The following is a 20,464-nucleotide window of genomic DNA, read 5'->3' as shown; positions in this document are numbered from 1 at the left end:
GGGGCCCATTTGGAGCCCTAGATGATCCTGGACGAACGGAACCGTACGTTAGTTGCTCTATTCTATGCCACGCTTCTATCGTGTGATCAGTGGCCTATTTCGGGGTTGATCTCCAGTCGACCGTTTTGGGCCGATTGGGTCGGCGGTCTCCCAATTGGGTCTAACCGACTACGACTGGTGGCTATATAAGAGCAAGCCCATGAAGCCCATATTCATCAGTGGCTACAACAACCCTGATTCCTTAGCATCCAGCCTCCGTCCTCTACTGTTTCCAGCACGCCATCGAAGCTTCTCACACAGGAGCACATGGCTGGGAGGCAGCGCCATCTATTGTATCAGTTTTACAGTAATCAAAATTTTGATTCTCCATACTATCTGCTTTTCTCTCTTGCATACGAGATCCTATTATCTGTTGAGCACAGACGTTGTATTGTTTTCTTATAGAGACATCTTGGAAATATCCATGTGATGAAAGAATTCCACACCCAAAGCTCGACCCAATAGTCCTAGAGCTCTCTCGTTCTTCAGCTCCCAAGATTTCATCTTCTCAAGTCCTTGATTATTTGGAGGCTTTTCTCTGTCCTATTTATACAACCCCCACCAACCTTTCTCCATAAGAAGCAAGCATACAAACAACTGCTGCCAAGATGGAAAGTTCAGCTCCCAAGATTTCATCTTCTCAAGTCCTTGATTTTTTGGAGGCTTTTCTCTGTCCTGTCTATACAACCCCCACCAACCTTTCTCCATAAGAAGCAAGCATACAAACAACTGCTGCCAAGATGAAAAGTTCCTTCCATCAAACTTCAAATTGATGTTTCGAGGAGCCCATACTTAGAAGTTTTTGACCATGCATCCATCTTGATTTCTCTTACTGAAGCAATTGTTCACACAACTTTGCAAGTACATCAATTATTAGCACCCTCCTTTGACGTAAGGTTCATGGCCTTCTGAAAGTAGTGGGTACTCTTATTATCTCGAACCTTGGAGACCTTCTCTGAGTTATTCTCTTCACATTTTGATGTCGAGCTCTCAAGTGCATGAGACCTCTAAACTTCTCGGCTAGACGACTCGATGAATCCTCACAATACTCACATGCCTATAAGTTGACCTGCTCTTACCAATTGTTGGAAATCAAAGCACTAAAACCTCTCTCTCACATAAAATATCACACCGAGATGATTATCACACCAAATTAGCACTGGAAATATATTGAGAAAAGCACTCAAGAATAACACACTCATCCCTACGAGGCTTGGTGTGGTGGTGATTTACAAAGAAACACACTATGATAGAAAGACACAAATGCTAGTACAACCAACGTATAATCCAAGACTTCATGAAGTGATGCTTACACAAGATCAACTCCACACCTACACACAGCTTCACTATCTGAAAACCACACACACTAAGAGATATCACAAAGTAGGGTCCCCTCTTGTAGAGCTTGCCAGTCGACTCTTTGCTTCGAATCTGTGTACCAAGCTTGCCACCATGAGCTTCCTCCAATCAGCTACCTGCAACCAGCATGAAGGTGACTCTCATGGAGAGCCAAAAGTCATGATCATCTGCAAGAAGAGTTTGAGGGGAAGATAAGAGATGTGACCAGAACACCGCCTTCCTTTAACCACATAGTAATCTGCATGGTGAGTGCCACATGGCACACACACTTCACCTCTCTTCAAACCTTAGTACCTAGTACCCCCCCTTAGAGGTTTAACACACACCACTAGAGCTAACACCTTCCCCAAATGCACTTACCTGAATTCAATCATGAGGTAAAGCCCTTCCCTAAGCCTTTGACGGCCAGAAATGTGGGGGAGTCCTTTCCACTCCGAAAATGGAGTGGGAAAACCTCTCTCACCCACTTGTTGATTTCTGAGTGAGATGGTGGAGATGAACTCGAAACTATACAACATGGGTACTTGTTTGAAAGGGCTTGAAAAGAATAATCTATTGTGGACCTTAACTCAAAGAAGTGACTTTGGATCGAAATAAAAAATACCCGAAAAGTTTTATTGAAGGCCACTTAGTGCAGAACATAATGGGTTACCACCACGAATGGGAAGGCAATTTACATTGTATGGTGGTTGTGTTGCATTGAAATTGAAATTGCCAACAACGCGCTAATACGGGGTGAGCAAGATAGAATCGTGAGCTACCCGTGGGACTTGAACTCAGGATCGGTACATAAGCATCCACACGTTATAGCCACTTGGTCTTAGTGAGGTTAACATAACTCGTGCTGTTAATTTTAAAGTTAACAAGGACGAGTTATGTTAAGCTCACTAAGATGAGCAGACCCAACAAAAGCAAGATGTTGCGGATGAGTGCCTAAAGCATCAGAGTGTGGGTGATCATGGCGGTTGAACTTTACTTCTCAGCGTTGTGTAGCCGGACTCCGCAGAGTTACTTTTCTAGCCATCAACCTCTTTCCCCCTGTGCTCTGCCTGTCTGCTCCAAAGCCTCATTTGCAAATTTAGGAGAGTCCTTGGCCTTCCATTCGCGGGTGTTTCTCGTTTCAGCTTCCAAAAAGGAAAACGGGCCTGCGCCCATCACTGCGGGTAAGGTTAGTCTCTCTCTCTCTCTCTCTCTCTCTCTCTCTCTCTCTCATCCATATGGGTCATTCTGTCTTGAAACAAATTGTTCACACAAGAGCGCTCTACTCCCCTGTCAGTGCATTAAAGAGTCTTTCACTTCTGGTTCTTTTCTTATTCCTATCTAGAAACAAAATTGACGGAAAATAGTTTCTCCTTTGTAGATTCATGTAGTTTCGCATTTTGCAGAAAGCAAAAAGGACCGAGGATGATACTTGGGAATCTCTTTTCGATCAACTTGAGAAAGATTTGGAAAATGAAGGAGATGACTTTGCGGGTGAAGATTTAACGGAAGATGACATGGTTAAGTTTGAAAGAGAGTTGGACTCAGTCTTAGGGGACTTCTGCCATGGAGAGACAGTCAGTGCTTTCGGTGACGCTACTACAGCTGAAAACAAAGAAGAGACTGAGACTGATAATGAAGTCAAGGACAACAACATCGCAGGCAAGGATGAAGGGAATAAAAGAAAAACGAGTATTGAATCTGTTGATAAGGATTCCGAGAAAGACTTAGACCATGATGATGATGATGAATATGAAGAAGATGAATTTGAGAAACCCAGGGAGGTCAAATTGGAGAAGTGGCAGCTGAAGAAGTTGGCAGCAGCAGCAGAACTAAGTCGAAGAAAAGTGCATGTGAGTGACGTCTATGTATGCTTGTTTTTCTGTAGCGTACATGAAATTTTATTGCTCTGTTTTCATAAAGGCCTTTAGTATTTTATGGTTGACAGATTAAGAGTCTAGCTGCGGAGCTTCAGCTTGATAGAGCTGACGTCCTATCCTTTCTTAAAGCTCCCCCTCCAGAACTCCTGTCAATTGCACTCGAAGAAAGTGACGAAGATGAGACCGACGACTCTCAAGAAGGGAATGTATCTTCTGAGTCAGATTCAGAGGTTTCTACAAAGAAGATTAACCCATCTTTGTCTCGTGTGAAGGAGACAGAAAAAAAAGCCCCTGAGAAGGGGAATTTGGGTCCCAAAGATTGGAACAAGAAAAAAAGGTTTCGAAAAGTGCATGTGGATACTTTTGAACGAGTATATAGTCGAACAAGAAGACCAACTGTAAGTTTGCATTTGATAGCTCTCATACTGGTCAAAGAAGAAAGGGATTCTGTTTTTTCAAATTTATATAACGGGTTCGAAATTGGAAAGCACACCTAAAATGTTGTTGCCACAGCCCCCCTGTTCCCCACCGAATCATCATAGGTTTTCTCCTCCAGCTTTATATTGTCTCAACTGTTCTTTTACCATATCGTTGGCGGTTATGTGGCAAATTAACGTATTTGGTCCTTCTTTTTACAACATTTGTTATGTAGTTTGATGTCTTTTGTTTAAGGGTATTCCCAGCCTCCAGGGAGCATGCCAAATAGAGCTAGGGCTTTGCATGGCTCTCCCACTCTGCTGGTAATCCTTTTAAATAGGGAGAAAAATGGCAATCTCGTTGTCACGAGGTGAAATGGTAACAGCAATTCTAGGTAGAAAATAACTATGTTTGAGTCCAGCCTCATGCTAGAAATCTAGGACAACGGTTAGACGTAGTGTGGCAGAGAGAATAGGGATGAGAGAGTCTCAATATCCCCTTATCCAGGCTCTCTTTATTTAATCTTGGATATACAAATCCATAAGGCTACAATTGTAGGTGCTGCAGGCCTCATCAAAGCAAACGATTGATAAGCTCATGGATCTATTCAGAGTTCTCTCTCATCTCGGAGATGTCTTCATAAGTGGCATCTGACTTCAAAGGTCTCTTCACATTGAGTCCCGCCTGTGGGTCATCCTCCTCTGAGGCTTTCCTTTATGCATAGCATAACTTAATACACCATTAAAGGGATTATCCGGGGACCCTTTTATTCTAAATAAAGTGGCGCTTGCCTAACCTCAGTCTATACAGATCTTCGGACTAAACCATGTATTTGCAAAGATGAAATAGCGAAAAGAATTATGTATGGACAAAGTAGCAAGATCTGGATCATGTAACTATTGCTCTATGTTGTACATGTTCACAGTCATATCTGGATCAATGAATCCTGTCTTGGGGCTATTGGGTGTAACCACCAAGAAGCTTGACTATTGTATTTGGACACTTCTTTCTTGGCCGACTCTTCTTTTTCTGAACCACCTTCTTCTTGCAGTAACACAAGACATCAAGGCTTATCACAGTAAAATAATTTTGTCTTTTTCCTGCTCTCAGTAACTGAAGAGCTCCATCTGAAGAGTCTTTTGGCTTACCTGACCATGCTTGCTCTTTCCGTTATCCTTACATTTTGTTGGAAGCAGAAAACACCCTCTTGTTGCCACCTTTGTCTTGCAACTTCAACTTTACTTCCTTTTGGAGCAACATAGATAGGACAAGCCTCCTCAAAGGTGAGAGGCTTCAGCCGTTCTCGAGCTGGTAGGGCAGTCACTAGCCCATTGAAGCTGTGTGGAAGCTTGCTTATTGAAACAAAGCTTCCACTAACAGCTGCTAACAGTAACTATGAACTGTTTAGCAGAAATGACAGGAAAGGAAGTAGAGGGGAAAGGTTAGGACACTCTTATGAAGAGGGCATGTGATAGCAGCTCCCATGTGGCTGGCAAGCTAAAATCTTGGTGCTGTCCTTTGCATGTGCAACAATCATAGAATGAAGTGTGTTTGCTTTAGTATTGAAAGAATGTGTAGTACAGCTGAAGCCCCTTTATATAGTTTTAGCAAAGTGGGCCAGCACACCATTGCTTATGGGATATTACAATAGGGTTGCCACATGGCAAGCCCACAGCCAATACTGAAAACACTACAACTAGGTTAATTTTTTATTGGCTATCAGGGCCCATTAACGAGCTGTCTGCCACGCTAGCATTCACTACTGTTATAATCCTCTCCTACTTACAGAAATTTTGTCCTCAAAATGAATACAAATAATGCAACTGATTGAAAGAAAGAGTGTATGGTTACTTTGGCCTGCCATGAGCAGGAAAGACTTCGGTTCAGCTCAGTAGATATGGAAACTCTTGCAAGATGCGCTCAAGATGCCATGTGTAGTCCTCCTCTGGCAACCCTTTCCACTTAACTGAAAAACCTTATTTCTGAGAATTTTGTCTCTATAGCCCGATATCCTTTCTGGTATGTACTCTATTTGCCTTGATTCGTCCATGGGAGGCAACTCTGTTGCAACTGGAATGTCTGCTCCCACATGCTTCTTAAGCAAGGATGCATACATCATGGGTCTTTGGTGGAAAGAGGCAGTTCCAGCTGATAGGCTAGATCACCAACCCTTCTGAGAATTTTGTAGGAGCCATAAAATCTGTGGGCCAGCTTGGTGTTGGTTTCCCCTTCAATGAGTCACTCCTGAAAGTCAACATGCCTTCTTTTCTGATCAGCATATTCCTTCATTCTAGATTGTGCCTTTAGAAGATTATCTTTGGCCAGCTGTAGAATGGCTTGCATTTTCGCCTCTAGTTGCCTCTTCAAAGACTTTACCCGTTTGCACCCTATTTTGCCTCCATAGCCTGTCGCCTCTACTCTCCTCTTCCTTTCTTTTTCATTCAAGTTATTTTCTGCATGTGTTACCTGCTGGTTGTCGGCGCTTCCTTCATGTCGCATCTACATGTGTGCTTCCCCAAGGACGTTTTGGACATTTATATCGCCACAATCTGCATGCTGCTGCGCATAACCACCTACAATAGAGGCATTTTCAAGCTGTCTTGAGGCCTCTAGAGTAAGGACAGGTACACCCACAAAACAGCTCTCACTCACTATAAGATGTACGTAACTCCAACACCCACCCTTGCAACTCATGGTGAGCATATAATCTAAAGAAACAAGTCAATGAAGATGCAACTATGGATCCTCCAGCATCTGCATACTAGATTCACCTCGGTGAAATAACCTGGATCCTTAAACAAACATGCCACCGTGGTGAACAGTGAAGGAATCCTCCTCAATTGTGACTTCTCAACAGTTCATCTTGCACATGCTGATTAAGAAGGATTTGATCTCTAATTGTAGAAGGTGGCATCCATACAAAGCCTCAAATGGAGACTTGCCAATAGAAGTATGCCTTGCAGAGTTATAACAGAATTCTGCTAGGCACAGCCATCTATCCCAGGACTTCTGTGTCTCAAAGCAAGAGTGCCTCAAGTACTCTTCCACCCACTTATTAACCCTTTACTATTGGCCATGTGATTGGGGATGGTATGCTGTGCTAGGTGCTGATTTTGTCCCGATTTGGCCACTTAACGCGCTCATGATCTAGAATGTCTTCTGGATTATAGGGACAGACAACAGGTTATTTCAGAGCTGAAGATTAGTGGAAAGACAGTTTAGAACAGGATAGTACTTGGGAAGTATTGTATCTTTGCGATGCCAATTCCCTGAATTTATGTCTTAGTTCTCTGAATAAGGGGGGGGAGAAAAAAGAAGGGGGGGGGAGGATGTTATGTTCTCATGTGACATACCATGGCTAGTGTTATATAGGTCAGGTCAACCTATGGTCATGCATTCTAACCTCGGGACAGTTAGGACGTGCTATAGTTGGTATGCTAAGGGTAGTCTTAGGGTTCGAACACCTAAGACACCCTGCATCTAAGTGAGAGCCATTAATCACTTGGGTCATTCTTGGGAGTGAGGCCTTCCAAGAATACCCAGCTAGGTTGAGAGCCTATCTCCCTAACGACATCTGTGCATAGATGGGGCTGCGTGGTATGGGACACGTAGTCTCACCTAGGATGGACTATGGTCAGAGGTTGCATGACCTCTATCTTGGGGGTGATCCTGAGGGATGTACAGTCTATTGGTGACACACTGATGATTGTTGAGCTTGCAGGTAAGCATGGAAAGATCTTAGAAGCCCCTGGTTAGTGGAGACTCATTTGTAGCGGCTGGTTCATGAACATGTCCTTCAACTCCTTCAGCTGTGTTTCAAAGTATGTTCTCAGCTGAGCGGGTTGCTCCTTGGTGATAAGACGTCCTCACCAAGGTCCATGTCATCTCCCTCTTCATCACAAGGCTCCCCCTGTGGAGGCATGCTTGCTGTAATTGGTGCAGCTTCCTCACCAAGCATGTGATTCCCTTCAGCCATTAGATATAACAGTTTGAAAAGGAGTGCTGAGGCAAGGAAGAGAGGAAAGAAATAGAGCTGCCAGTAGGGGAGGATGTAGAAGCTGAAATCGCGCAGGAACAGGGTGTCAAGAGACAGGAACGTTAGGCGAAACTGATGTAGGAGCTAGTTTGTGCTGATTTAGGAGAGGTGGGCACGTATGGACTACTAGATTAGCCAAAAAATCTGGGTGTGCCTTGTTCTAGGAAAGCCAACTCTGGAAAAGAAATCCCAAAGCAGGAAAAAGAAACCTCTTTTTTTTCCAAAACTTTTCCCAAAAAGCAAGCTTCTGCCTTTTTAGAAACATCTGGCTTTGCATGTTGGCCATTAAAAAAAAGTAGCACACCTTCCTTGGTGACTCTGCTGGCCCTGCTTATTCTTTCACTCACCCTTCTAGAAAATGTAGTCAGCGAATTATTACCAGCAGCATTCCTCCCCTGAACAGTTCAACGCCCTGCGTTCACACCCTTTGCTGACATCCCATCGCTTCTTACAGGCTACCAAACAAGCGTGTTAGAAAAACCTAGACCTTGGCTACTTTCTCCACGTAGCAGAAGCAGTAAATCGATGAGGTGTGTGCAACGGAAGAATCTTAGAGAGAAGGGAATGCTAGAATTCAGAACTTCAATTTTATGTGTCCACAAGCTTGAACTTACAAGCACCAAACTCAGGAGATTAATAATAGTAGAACAGTTCAAAATGCCTCAAAATATATTGCACAAATCTGAGCCAAATACTCTTACAGCAGGCTTCACCAGAGATCCCAAAACATGCAGCAGTCCACTGCAATGTATGCTATGCTCTATGGTGAGCACAAAGTCTGCTCCTACTTCTGTCCTTGTATCTTTTGGTTGCGTGCTCCTCTGAGCTTCAGTGACCTGTAGTGCGAATTCCTTGGACAGCAGTCTCCTGCAGGCGTGTGCTTTTCTACTGGCTGTACATATGCACTAAGATTTGCTCCGAAACTCTGTGCGCGCTGCACTCATCCACTCTGCAGTCCAATAGATTCTTGACCTGCACAATAGAGTAGGGTGGAATGCCTTGGATGACCACTGAAAAGCATGCACGTTTCTGCAAGGCTCGGCTACGTGTGAGGCTTTGTGTCATCCCAAGGGGACTCAGTCTTGTATGCTATCAATGGTAATAAAGTCTGTTTCGGTTAGCTGTCCTGCTACATGGCAATGGTATCTGTGACTCCAATTTCGGGGTTAGGGCTGGGTAGAAGCAAGACCTGGAAGGTTTAAATTGTTCTCCTTTCCTAGATCATGCATGTGCTATGGACATTTTCATTCAGCATTCTGACATCAATTCTTCCTAAGGGATGGTGTATGGGATGCAAGCCTTGAAGTGGTAAATTATCCTCCATTCCATATTTTGCGCATGTGCCAGGGACACTTCTATTCAGCATGTTCTTAGATAGTTGATATGCCTGTTACAATTGCCTTGTGCATAAAATGCATCCCAGAATCATTTCAAATTCCTGTTTATTTATGTGTCATATTGCAACAATATACACCTACCTATATGAAGAAAGGGTGCGTGCAGATAAATTTTTTCTTCCAGTATGTTCCCATATCTCTCTACATGCTCGAGATTTGAATGTTGTATGATTGTTACACCACTCTTTTTGGAAGGAAGTGGTTGCTAAGCATTCAACTTTGTTGTCATTTTGTGATGCAGAATGTTATGATCTATAATCTGGTGCATCTTACAAATCTTCCTCGTAGCCGGATTTTAGAGTGGTTTGATAAACGGAGGTTGGAGTCAAGCACCCAAAAAATTTCTAATTCTTCTAGAAAGTCTTGGAGACTGCAAGCAAACACGGAAGAGGCATCTTTCTCAAGCAAACATTGAAGAGGCATCTTTCTCAAGGTGAAGTGGATAGAGGGTAAAGTACTACTATTACAACATGTACATATGTTTAGCTTCAGCCATTTCTTTTTATGGGAGAAGATTCGAACTATGACCTTTGTACTTTTCTTTGGGGGTGGCTTTCAAGCGTCTTATGACTTATTGAGAGTTGGTACGGCCCGGCTTTGATATTATTCTTGTTTTTAATAGATTTCTCTCTATCGTTAGGAAAGCTTTAATCCATTGGTGTTTGAGAGAATTTCTTGATTTGATTTTCATTTTTGTGGTGTACTTCTATGCTAGATAGATATAGACTTTTTGATTAGTGCCTCTAGTTTTTTTGTGTGGGTTGACACACTGCCAATTGATGTTGTTTTGGTTTGTATCTTTTATCATTTTTTGAGCAGATGGGATTTCTTACCCTCACTATAGAGTCTCAATCATTTTAAATGTTTGATAGTGTTAAAGGATGGTGTAAATCACACCATACCATATAGTGCGTGGGTCAAACCTTGACCCAACCCTAAGGGGTTCTCATGTATATATTCATGCTTATGATCAATACAATGTGTAAAGTACAATGCATAGTGTACACTTAAATACCAAGTGGAGTGCACAAGATAGGTAGTTGTACACTATGCAATGTACATTATATTGCATTGATCATAAACATGAAAATATATACATGAGACCCCGTAGGGTTAGGTTAGGGTTTGACCCAATGCCCTATATGGCATGGTGCAACTTACATAGGAGGAGAGAGTGGAGAGTTTAAGAGAGTGTAAGCCCCTTCTCCATAAGGCACACACCCTTGCTTGTCAAGGTGTAAGCCCTTGCTCGGTCAAGGCACGAGCCCTCCTTCTTGAGGCATCTTCATCTCTCACCTAGCTCTTCCTCTTCATTCCAGTTCAAGAAGCTCATGATTCTACTCTATAGTGCTTTAGTTAGTCCTAGTCCTTCTCTTTTCTTTGTGTTCATTGAGGTGTGAGTGAGAATCCTTGTAAGGTTAGAGAGTTCTTGTGGTTGCCTTTTTATTTGTGGGTTGATTTTGCTCCCTCTATATCTTTGTTAACTCAACGAGATCTTTCTTTGCTCTTTTTTAGTCTCTTAGTCCATCTTGAGAGCTTCAATGTTAGCTCAAGCAACAACCATGATAGCAAAGGACGCACAACTAGTAGTGTACAACATAGGCAAAGATAGTCAGAGACGATACATCATGCAACACAATCAAAGACAATCACAAGCCAAGCAACGGACTTGACAGTGTTGTTTAAGAATTGGAAGCAACTTAGCACACACGAAAGGACAATAAAAGACAGATGCTCATGACAAGGCTAGCAACAACAAAGGCACTTGAAGGCCTACACATTGAACAAGCATTCGCACACACAAAAAAAAGACAATACTTGACAAGATAACACACTCGGCCTTCAACTACTAGCAAAGTAGACACCCAAAGGCAAAACTACGATGTGGTGCATAGGATTAATGCGGTAGATAAGGTAGGTAGGTCTGGTCAAATTGTGCCATGTGGAAGGTTAACGGGAGGATTGAGTGCCATGTGTCAATAATGACACCTCAATTGCATAATTAATAGCCATATGTCAACTTGCATATTAGCAGGTGACACATTAGCATGTCATGTCATCAATGATCACGTCAAGAATTGCCACATCATCAGCATGCTTAGTCAGCACTAATATGTCATCATGCCACATTATCGAGGCTTCCTAAGCACACATGCACACTTTATAAGCAAGAAGTGAACACTCATTGTCACATCATCAATTTTTACCACTCCTTGGACAAGGTTTGGATGAAGGAATTTTGTAGTGGTATAAAAGCTAAAAATGATCAACAAATTGTTTTCTGTGCAGAACACATCAAATTTGCATTCATACGTCTCTAGAGGTTAGAATCATTTAATCCTCCTCATTAGAATCACTTCCTAGTCCATTGTAGGCATTTAGAATAAAAAATGAATGAATATAAAAATCTTTAGTGCACAATCATAGAAGCCATCCTTCAACATGAATGGAGCGGAACTCCAACCACATGACACAGGGTGCAATTCACCACATGAAGGGAGATGAACAGGAAGTCACAAGAGAGGAAGAAGAGGTAGAGCTACGACCAGAAGTAGAAGAGAACATGGTGCATAAGAGAAGAATGGGAATACACTAAGCTGAAGGTACACCGCAAAGTTGTTACACTAGGCGAGTTCATGACTCAAGCCTCTCACACCCCGATGAGAATGATCTCCCCTCTCACTCTCACACAATCACCCACGTCTATTTATTTTTGGTTTTTGATGTATTTCAATCTCGATCTTGTACGTAGCGGGGTTATGTACATTCCACATCACTCTTATATGTACACTTTCTGTTCATGGTGAGAACTTGATGTAAGGCTGTGGGCCACACTTTCACTTTTCAACTAATTTGACTTATGTGATGTAAGGCCATAGGCCACTTTTCTAATTTTCAGTTGTAAGGCCAAAGCCATTTCTATTTACTTGTACTTGCACACCCAGGTAGTAACCTTCTCCACTTCACGGATTCGCCGGGACGGTAAGTGATAGTGGTGGAGGAAACTATTGTAGCATTTCACCATGTGGCCAATAGGACCTTATTCATAGGTGACGACTAGGTGACAACTGGTGACAACCATTATGTACAGCATGGTCTCTTCATTGCTTTCCCTCATTTATTCCGATCTCTGAATCTAGCATTTTTTAAACATCTTTCAAGGTGGTGAGGCATGATTTGATGTGCCAGTCACTGCCTTTTTTATCATTAATGTTCGGAATACCCATCCATATTGACCTTTACTTTCTCTCCTCTCCTCCGAGTTTTTGTCTCAGGTGAGCTGCTGTCCATTTCACCACGCTGAGGCACCTCAAAATTTCTCACATGTGCCTTGTTATTTCTTCATAGTTGGCAAGTCCATATTTCCAATGACGTTTTTGCAAGTCCTTGTGGATTCGACAAGTCCTTTGATTCAAGAGGTTGGTGTAGTAGCTCTAGGGCCTAGGATGGGCCCCGGTACCCTACAAGCTTAGTACGCAGCCCCCAATGAGAGAGTCCTCCACTATGCCAGACGCATGAATGTATACACCGATGATAGAACCGAATGGATGTGCTACCCTACAGCTAGACTACACTTCGATGCACAAGTCAATAGAGCGAGCGAGAAAAAGCGAGTGGGCCCAATGAAGCGAGCGAGTTTTTTCACAATTCCTCCTATGAGAACAAATTTGAAACCGAACTTATTATAGCAAGATGTTGTCATAATAAGCATACCAATATTTAGACTTACAATCCACCCTCTCTTTCAATTGAAGAACATAAACTGATTACGGAACTCATAACATAAATGACTGTCGAAATACCACTTCACCCGCAAAATGCACTAGACCAACACTACTACTTTCCAAATGTGTCCATGGTTCACCACAATAATTATCAGTTTGTGAACAAAATCGTGTTTTAAACCATGTTCTAATCCCCCTGACATTCATCATCAAGAAAGTAGTTGTGCGCATGTGGTTTATCTAATTGGCACTCATCATATCTCTTGTTGGCTGTCATGAATCTTGCCATTTTTTCTGCATAGCATGGCAACAAACTAAAACAAAACATACATTTCAAAGCAAAGTAAGTCAAAGTGGAACAATGAAAATAATTTCCAATAAGAAGAACTTGCCATCCTTATGTGTTATACAAAAGACAATTCGCTACCAACAAAAAGCAAAAAAAAACAATTGCTAGATCAAGGCCTTACAAACAATATCCAAAGCAACAAATTTTGTAATTTCTTGATTCAAAGGCACCCGTAAATGTTCACTCTCTACCATATTATAAAGATGCTAAATAACACTTTCAAAGTCCTCAATTTTAGCATTCAAAATATATAACAAAAAAACTCAGGGCCAGTAGCATACTACTCATCATCAAATGGGTTTGTGACAGACTCCACTCTCTCTTCTTCCCCCTTTCCATCATGCTTTGACCTGATTCGTTTTCCAGAATGATCTGCCACAAGTGGCTCAACAATGCTAGCCACAATACCGCTGTCTGAATCAAATGAAAAACAAGGCCTCTCACAAGCACGCATAAGAGGGGTTGTACCACAACCCATCTCTAGAACTAGCCCTCCAGGAACACAGAGAAGAGACATAATGCAACCTACAAAAAACTTCTACTCTCTAGTCCACCTCGTGCTAGCTGAGAAGACATCGGCACGATTGTCCTTGCAGAGGGAGGTATGTAATGAGCCTAGATATCTTTACATGGATCAATCAAAAGCTGTTGGAAAAGTGGAAAGCTCTCCTCCCAAAAAACTGTTGGATTCTTCTCTGCTCTACATATCAGAGCTAATATTGAAGATTGCATCTGGAAACCACATGGAGAAAAACATGTATAGTTTATTGACTTCAACTAGCAAGCATTATAACATGAAAGATGGCACTTGCCAATCACACATAAACAAACTGCAAAGAAAAGGGGACTTATCCTTCCAAACATAGCATGCACAAGACTGATGAGGAGACATTTGTCAAAGACCCCAAAGAAGAAACAAAAAGGGACTCAATACAACTGACAAACATAGAATGCATGGAATGGTAGCTTACCAAACTAGTAGAATGGAAACACAAAATGTGAAATGTCAATTGTGATGCTACCTGCCAAAGGACATATGCATGCCAACCAACCACTATCAGACAAAGAAGCCGATGCAAGTGCAAGCCCATGCTGCACATGGTCCTCGAGCAAGACATTCCAAGTAGGAGTGGATCCTCTCTCATCAAGTGGATAGCCAAATGGAAAATTGAGCAATATAAAATCTGAAGCCCACTTCACTTTCTTACCCATCCTCTTGTAGTCCTGATCTCGACTAGCCACTGTAATAAAAAACTCATGCAAAATAGCATACTTATCATTTCTTTTAGAGTCAGCAAAGTCTTTGCCCATTGCAATGTAATCTCCAATTGTACAAGCAAACAAAGGTGTGATGCCACGGGCCAAGGAAATGTCAACTGACTGTGATTGATGGAACACGTATTGCTTCACAAGTCTCGAGATTGATTCTCCACCTATATGCAAAATCAAATCAATTACAAGTAAAACTAGTGTTAAAAGAACAACTACATATGTAGAACACAACCACACCCTTACCTGCACTCTTTGTGTGATCCATTTCATGCCGCATAGGACTAGATGGTCCCTCATCTAGAAAGAGAACAATCATAAACTTATGAATGCAATGTCAAAACGAATTGAAGACAACATCAACAAACAATCATATTGTATCTTCCTTACCTTTTTTTGTAGCATGTTCTTGTTTCTCTTTCTCTTTCTTATCTCTCCTTGAGCTTCCCTCCACTTTGTCCTTACTTGCTTCACTGGATTTTTGTGAAGCATAAGTGTTGTACAAGTCTCTTTCCCGCACCAGTACTTGTCCTTTAGGGAAATCTATCCACCAGGGACATGTGCTAATTCCCATTGAGAGAGAAAGTGCATGCTAGGTGGATACATGCATGCAACATGACCAATCTCCACCCAACTCTTGCACAGATTTGGAATGTTAGAGTTCCTTTTCTCTATTGCCAAGTGGGAGAGATATCTATGAACCAAGAAACAAAAAAAAAAAGGATGTCCCAAACCATTAAAAGGTCAAGAAATCAAGTGGAACAATGATCAATGATTGTGTAATTACATGAATCAACAGCACAAACATAGACAAATGAAAAATGAACCTTGGAATGAATTGAACCACCCTATGGGAAGCCACGTTCAACTCAGATAGTCCATCTCTTTTTTTTCCACCCTTGCTCTCCATCTTTGTTTCCTTTGATCTTAGCACACAAACATATGTTTTCTCCCCTCCAATTTATAATCCTCCATGTATTGCTGCAATGTGTAATCCTTAGGGGTATCCAAAGGCATGCCCATTGTTGTGATCACCCTCAAATCTTCAAGCACTTTCAATGACTGTGTCTCCACCTTCTCCAAAAATATTTCTCTACTAATCCACCTAAACAGTAAAAGTTGACGCAATTTTATAATAAAAAAATAAGAGTCATGCCATTGGCAAGAAACAAACAAACACCATGAAAGTTGATTTGTATTGGTAGAAGAAACACACCCTCTGTACTCAAGGTCACCCACAGGCATGAAGTACATGTCTCGCTTAGGTTTAGTGGCTTCTGACAAAGAATGGAAAATATTTTTCTTTTCTAATCTCAAATCAGACTTTACAATGAGTTGGAGCTTCTCCAATGTCACGCAAGAGTCCGTACCATCAAAGCACAAGGCAAACAACTTTTCCAACCAAGCCTCTCCAAGACTAGGATCTATACAATTCAACACCTATCAAAAGATGACATGTCAGTCACTTAACTTCAAAATAAATGCAACAAAGTATAGAAAATTCAGTTCACACCTTTCCCATCCTATCAACAATTCTCTTTTGAATTATGGTACACTACTTTCCTTCTGCCTCTCCCCTTTGATATGAAGGTAGCTTTGTAGATATTTTGTCCATTGCCTTTTTAAGCTTTGTATTGTACTCAACCTATATCCATAAGTTCCAATTAGAGAAAGCAAAGGAGTGATAAAGAAGTAAGCGTCAATACAAATGCAACATTCCACCTGAAAGACAAGCCTTGCCAGATAACCTCTTGTTAATGGAAACCGCTTCTTCCCTTTACTCTCTTGAGCCCTCCAATTCTCTATTGATTTGATCTCACTCGAAGACAATGTTCTCATAAACACCATAGAGTCACACTAACAAATGTTGTGTGCATTTATGAGTATGTCCCTTAGACTAGGTTTGATAATGGCATGTTCATTCATGCTAGAAAACAAACAGCAAAGTACACAACCCAATCAATAAATGCAAAGTAGCATAAAACACAAATGTGGAGAAGCTTCAAAGAGTCCATGTACTTACGAATTCATTCGTTGTAGCCCTGCCAAGAGAGCAATCTCACTAATTTTCCTTGGGTCAATTATTGTGCATACCACTCGTACGTGTCTTTTCTTGTTTGTAGGAAAGATTTCCTTCATAACACTCATCCATGCACTGGTCCTATGATTGCCCTCCCAAACAAATAACATCTTTTGCGACATAAAATGAAAGTCAATGTTAGACATCACATCTTTCTCAAACTCCTCATCCACCTCTCTCGAGGTGGGAGACCAACTCTCCCTCATATGATCTGTCACAACTATCTCCTCTCCATCACTCTTGCAGAGAGATACAATGAAAGACCCTTTCTCTGGGAGATAGCCCTCCACTTGAAATGTACTTTTGAGTGAAGATACATCATCATGAAGTCCTCTCACTCTTGCATAAGGTATCAACCTACACAAGGGAATGCGAGGACACTAATCTGAATCAAGCATCCTACATTTGCCAATCACATCACCTCCTCCTTCAACCTGAACTTCACTATCATCCAACTCATCCTCCTCCACTCTTGGACCTTCATCTCTTTGAGTTGACGATGTTTCAACCTCTAGACTCACCACACTTTCTGGATCTTCCATTCCACCTATTAATGATTCAACATTGTGATCTACTTTTGTTCCTCTTGTTGCCTTTGTAGAATGTGCCACTTGAACTTTTCTGCCTTTTTTTCCTGTCATCCTGAAAAGACAAAAAACAAGGCATTTTTCCAATCATAGTTCGCAAAACCTTTTCAATAAAAACCAAAACTAAAAACAAGAAACAACATGTAACAACAAATAGAGTATAACATATGGCAGGTTCAAAGGTCTTCTCAAATCTATCCATACGCTCAAAAAAACATGAGAGCTTTTTCACATATATATATGATAAAGGTTTTGTTTATGAAAACATATGCAATACATATCATGAGGGCAAAGCCTCAAACAAATCATGAAGTGTGTACATCTAATGAGGGAAAAGCTTCAAACAAATATCTCAAATTGCTGACATATATGAATGCAAATGTGTGTAAACTCACACTTACGAATAAACATAATTTTACATATCTAGGCACAAATACATGTATCTACCAATGCAATTGATTTCCAGTTTAGGGAACATTTACCCACTTGTGTCCTAAAAGAAAAAGGTTCATCTCCAATGCACATAGTATATCAACTTGCAGTCATATCTTTACACTTGGATATATGGAATTGCACTGGTAAATATGCACTTCTATGCCTACCCCTTACCCTCATGAAAAGATAACTTGAGAGGCCAAAAAGGATAGCGCATTAATGCACTGTCCTTTTTGGAATCTCAAGGTGTCTTTTCATGAAGGCTTTGAATGCTAGACACAAAACAAAGCCATGCCCTAGTGTACTTGCATTTGATCTTAAATGCACCAATTTGTAAGCGCTTGTATGCATTTGTATATTCATACACACTTGTATGTACCCCCTATTTTTTATGTTCTAATACATGTACAATTCTTTGCTTTAGTATAAATGCACTAAAGTGGACTTGAATACACTTATAGATAAGCACTTGCTCTAGTATATGTGTTATAGTGCGCACTTATATGCCTATCAAGGTTTCCCCTTTACGCTCTTGAAAAGACACCATAAGCTACAAAAAATGATAGCGTGTTAACGCACTGCCCTTATTGGCAACTCAGGGTGTATTTTCAACATGGGAAGGACTCACAACGCAAGACTGAGCTGGGCACAGCGCAACAAAAGATTCAACTAAATAAGCATGAATATATGTTAATTTGTATATAGATGCACAAGTATATAGATGGAATGTAAGCATAAGTATACATACAAGTCCAAGATTTTACAAGAGAGGGACTATGCCCAAGAAGGCCCCTTATGTGCATGAAATCCTTTGCTCACAATCGACATAATCCATTGTAAAAAATAGCATATCAATTATCGGATGCACAAATTAGAATAGGTGAAAAAAATCAATGGTATACAATTTCCATGCATGTTGGTAAAGGACAATCCCAATGACAATATGTGTTGACAACATACCTATCTACTCAATCCTCCATGTATCAATACTTTCTTTCATACTCACAAAAGGTTGCTTCGACCATTTCATCTTTTGTCTACAAGTATGCTTTGGTGTACAAGTCTTATGGTCTTTGGAATGCTATTGGATTGTTGGAGAGATAGGTCACATGGTCTTTTGAACGCTATGCAAGGAGGGGGCTATTGGACTTCCCGAGGGACCAAAATAGGCAGCACGTTAATGCGCTCTCTCTTTTGGTCTCTCATGCAATCCCAGAGCATAAATAGGATTGTCTTCGAATTTGACCTTCTTTACCATGGTCGCTACCTAGATGCCTCTGGTCTACAAGGTTTAGTAAAATTTTTCCTCTTGTTTCTACGCTTGAACATTGGACTTGCCGGACTTGTACTCACTCATTTGTTTTGACATGAACTTCTTTCATCCGTTCAAGAGTTGAATGTCACTTGAATGTTACTTGAATGTCTCACATGGGGCAGAAAAAAGGCAGCGCACTACCTCCTTTGCTACCCCAGACAGAAGTTCCCCTCCCTTACATGGCTCTGGGTAAACACATAGCTGCATTAGAGAGCACGTTTCCATCTATGGCAGCACAGGGGAAAGAGCTGGAGATGGCGCCAATGTTCTAGGGACAAAAAGCATGATGTGCTTTCCTCTTCGAAGAGAGATCACTGATTTAGATTGGCACGTTTTGTTCTCTTCAACATTGCGGCTCGATTGAGATGAACGTGTTTCTCAAAGGACGATGGATTGGTGAATTGTCCTTTGCAAGCACGCTTCGATTTCGCTGAAGAACTTCGCCGTTGGCCTTTGCAAGCGTAGATGCCTTAAGAAAGAGCAGCCTGATCCTCTGATCCACTAGGTACAGAAGGAGGACCAGCTTGACATGAGTCTCTTGAGCTTTCTTTCCATAGCGGCGTGAATGGGATGAAGGTTTGCTACGCCAACGACAACGACGACAACAAGAAGCACCAAGAGTGCGGAATGCTTCTTGATCATCAAGAAGAACGAATAGTGGCTGTTGCGTAGCACCATTTGCTTTACATTCGTGAAAAGCCATTCATGCAGTAAAATGAAGATGGCTACATTCTTGAAGTATTACGTGATCGTGGCCACTGTACATTAGAGCCTCGTATATATGGTTTGTAGAAAAGCTTGCTTGCAGATATGGATTCACGGATTGGAACAACAAGAGGGAGGTGCAGATATGGTTCATAGAAAATGAGTTGCAAACTTTGTATTGAAGGAGATGGTGAAGTGACAACCAGTGAGGCGTTTTCACGTGACCTCATGACAGTCCAATCCTGTAGGCAAAAAGGTAAACGAAATAGTAAATGAAACGTTGATAGCTCTTGTTGTGATTTGAGTGGAGATTGAGGGCACAAAGTGGAGGCGAAGCAAGAGTTGTATGAATGTTCTTAGATTTCGTGAATGCAGTAAAATGAAGTAAAATGAAGCTATCTCAGATTCGTGAAGTTATCTCAGATCCCCGAGTTGTAAATCTATGAAAAGGCGGTCGACAGGCTTTAGAATATGGGCACAAACTAGAATTTTTGACGGCAAGAAATGAAATGAAATGATACGTTGAATTGCCATATAGAGTAACTGCTACACAACCAAGTCAACAAAAAACTTGATACGTCGAACACCATCAAGTTCTGAGCTATCAGCCAAGGTGAGAGGACCACTGAGCAACGCAAGCAAAATGGAGTAAGGAAACAAAATGGAGCAAGCAAAAGTCGTGAAGAGCCCGAAGTCTATGTAGAAGTCTACGCAAAAGTCTACATAGAAGCCAGCAAAGGGAAGCATACTCAGAGTCATACGATCATATTAAGTTTGAAATAGTGAAAACCTCTAGCACGAAAACTAGAATATGTCGAGTAAAGAACGAAACTTGAGAAAACATAAAGAAAGGCATAACGAACGGAACGGACCTTCCACAGTCGGATTTCTT

At 41.4% G+C, this 20,464-nt stretch overlaps 1 protein-coding gene across 1 annotated transcript; it reads left to right on the top strand.

The window, feature by feature from the left end:
• The first annotated feature begins 2,282 nt into the window (after positions 1 to 2,282).
• Positions 2,283 to 9,720, top strand: OCP3 (overexpressor of cationic peroxidase 3). The gene is made up of 4 exons (XM_087401739.1): positions 2,283 to 2,566; positions 2,784 to 3,230; positions 3,326 to 3,655; positions 9,349 to 9,720. The coding sequence occupies exons 1-4, from the start codon at positions 2,357 to 2,359 to the stop codon at positions 9,520 to 9,522; spliced, it is 1,161 nt and encodes a 386-aa protein (XP_087257865.1). The 5' UTR covers positions 2,283 to 2,356; the 3' UTR covers positions 9,523 to 9,720.
• The last annotated feature ends 10,744 nt before the right edge of the window (positions 9,721 to 20,464 follow it).

Source organism: Dipteris shenzhenensis, chromosome 30 (genome assembly GCF_047967505.1).
Source record: "Dipteris shenzhenensis isolate YYH24624 ecotype China chromosome 30, Dip_SZ_1.0, whole genome shotgun sequence".
Classification (NCBI taxonomy): Eukaryota; Viridiplantae; Streptophyta; class Polypodiopsida; order Gleicheniales; family Dipteridaceae; genus Dipteris; species Dipteris shenzhenensis.
The sequence above is the reverse complement of the archived record's forward strand: the minus strand, read 5'-3'. Positions and strand labels throughout refer to the sequence as shown.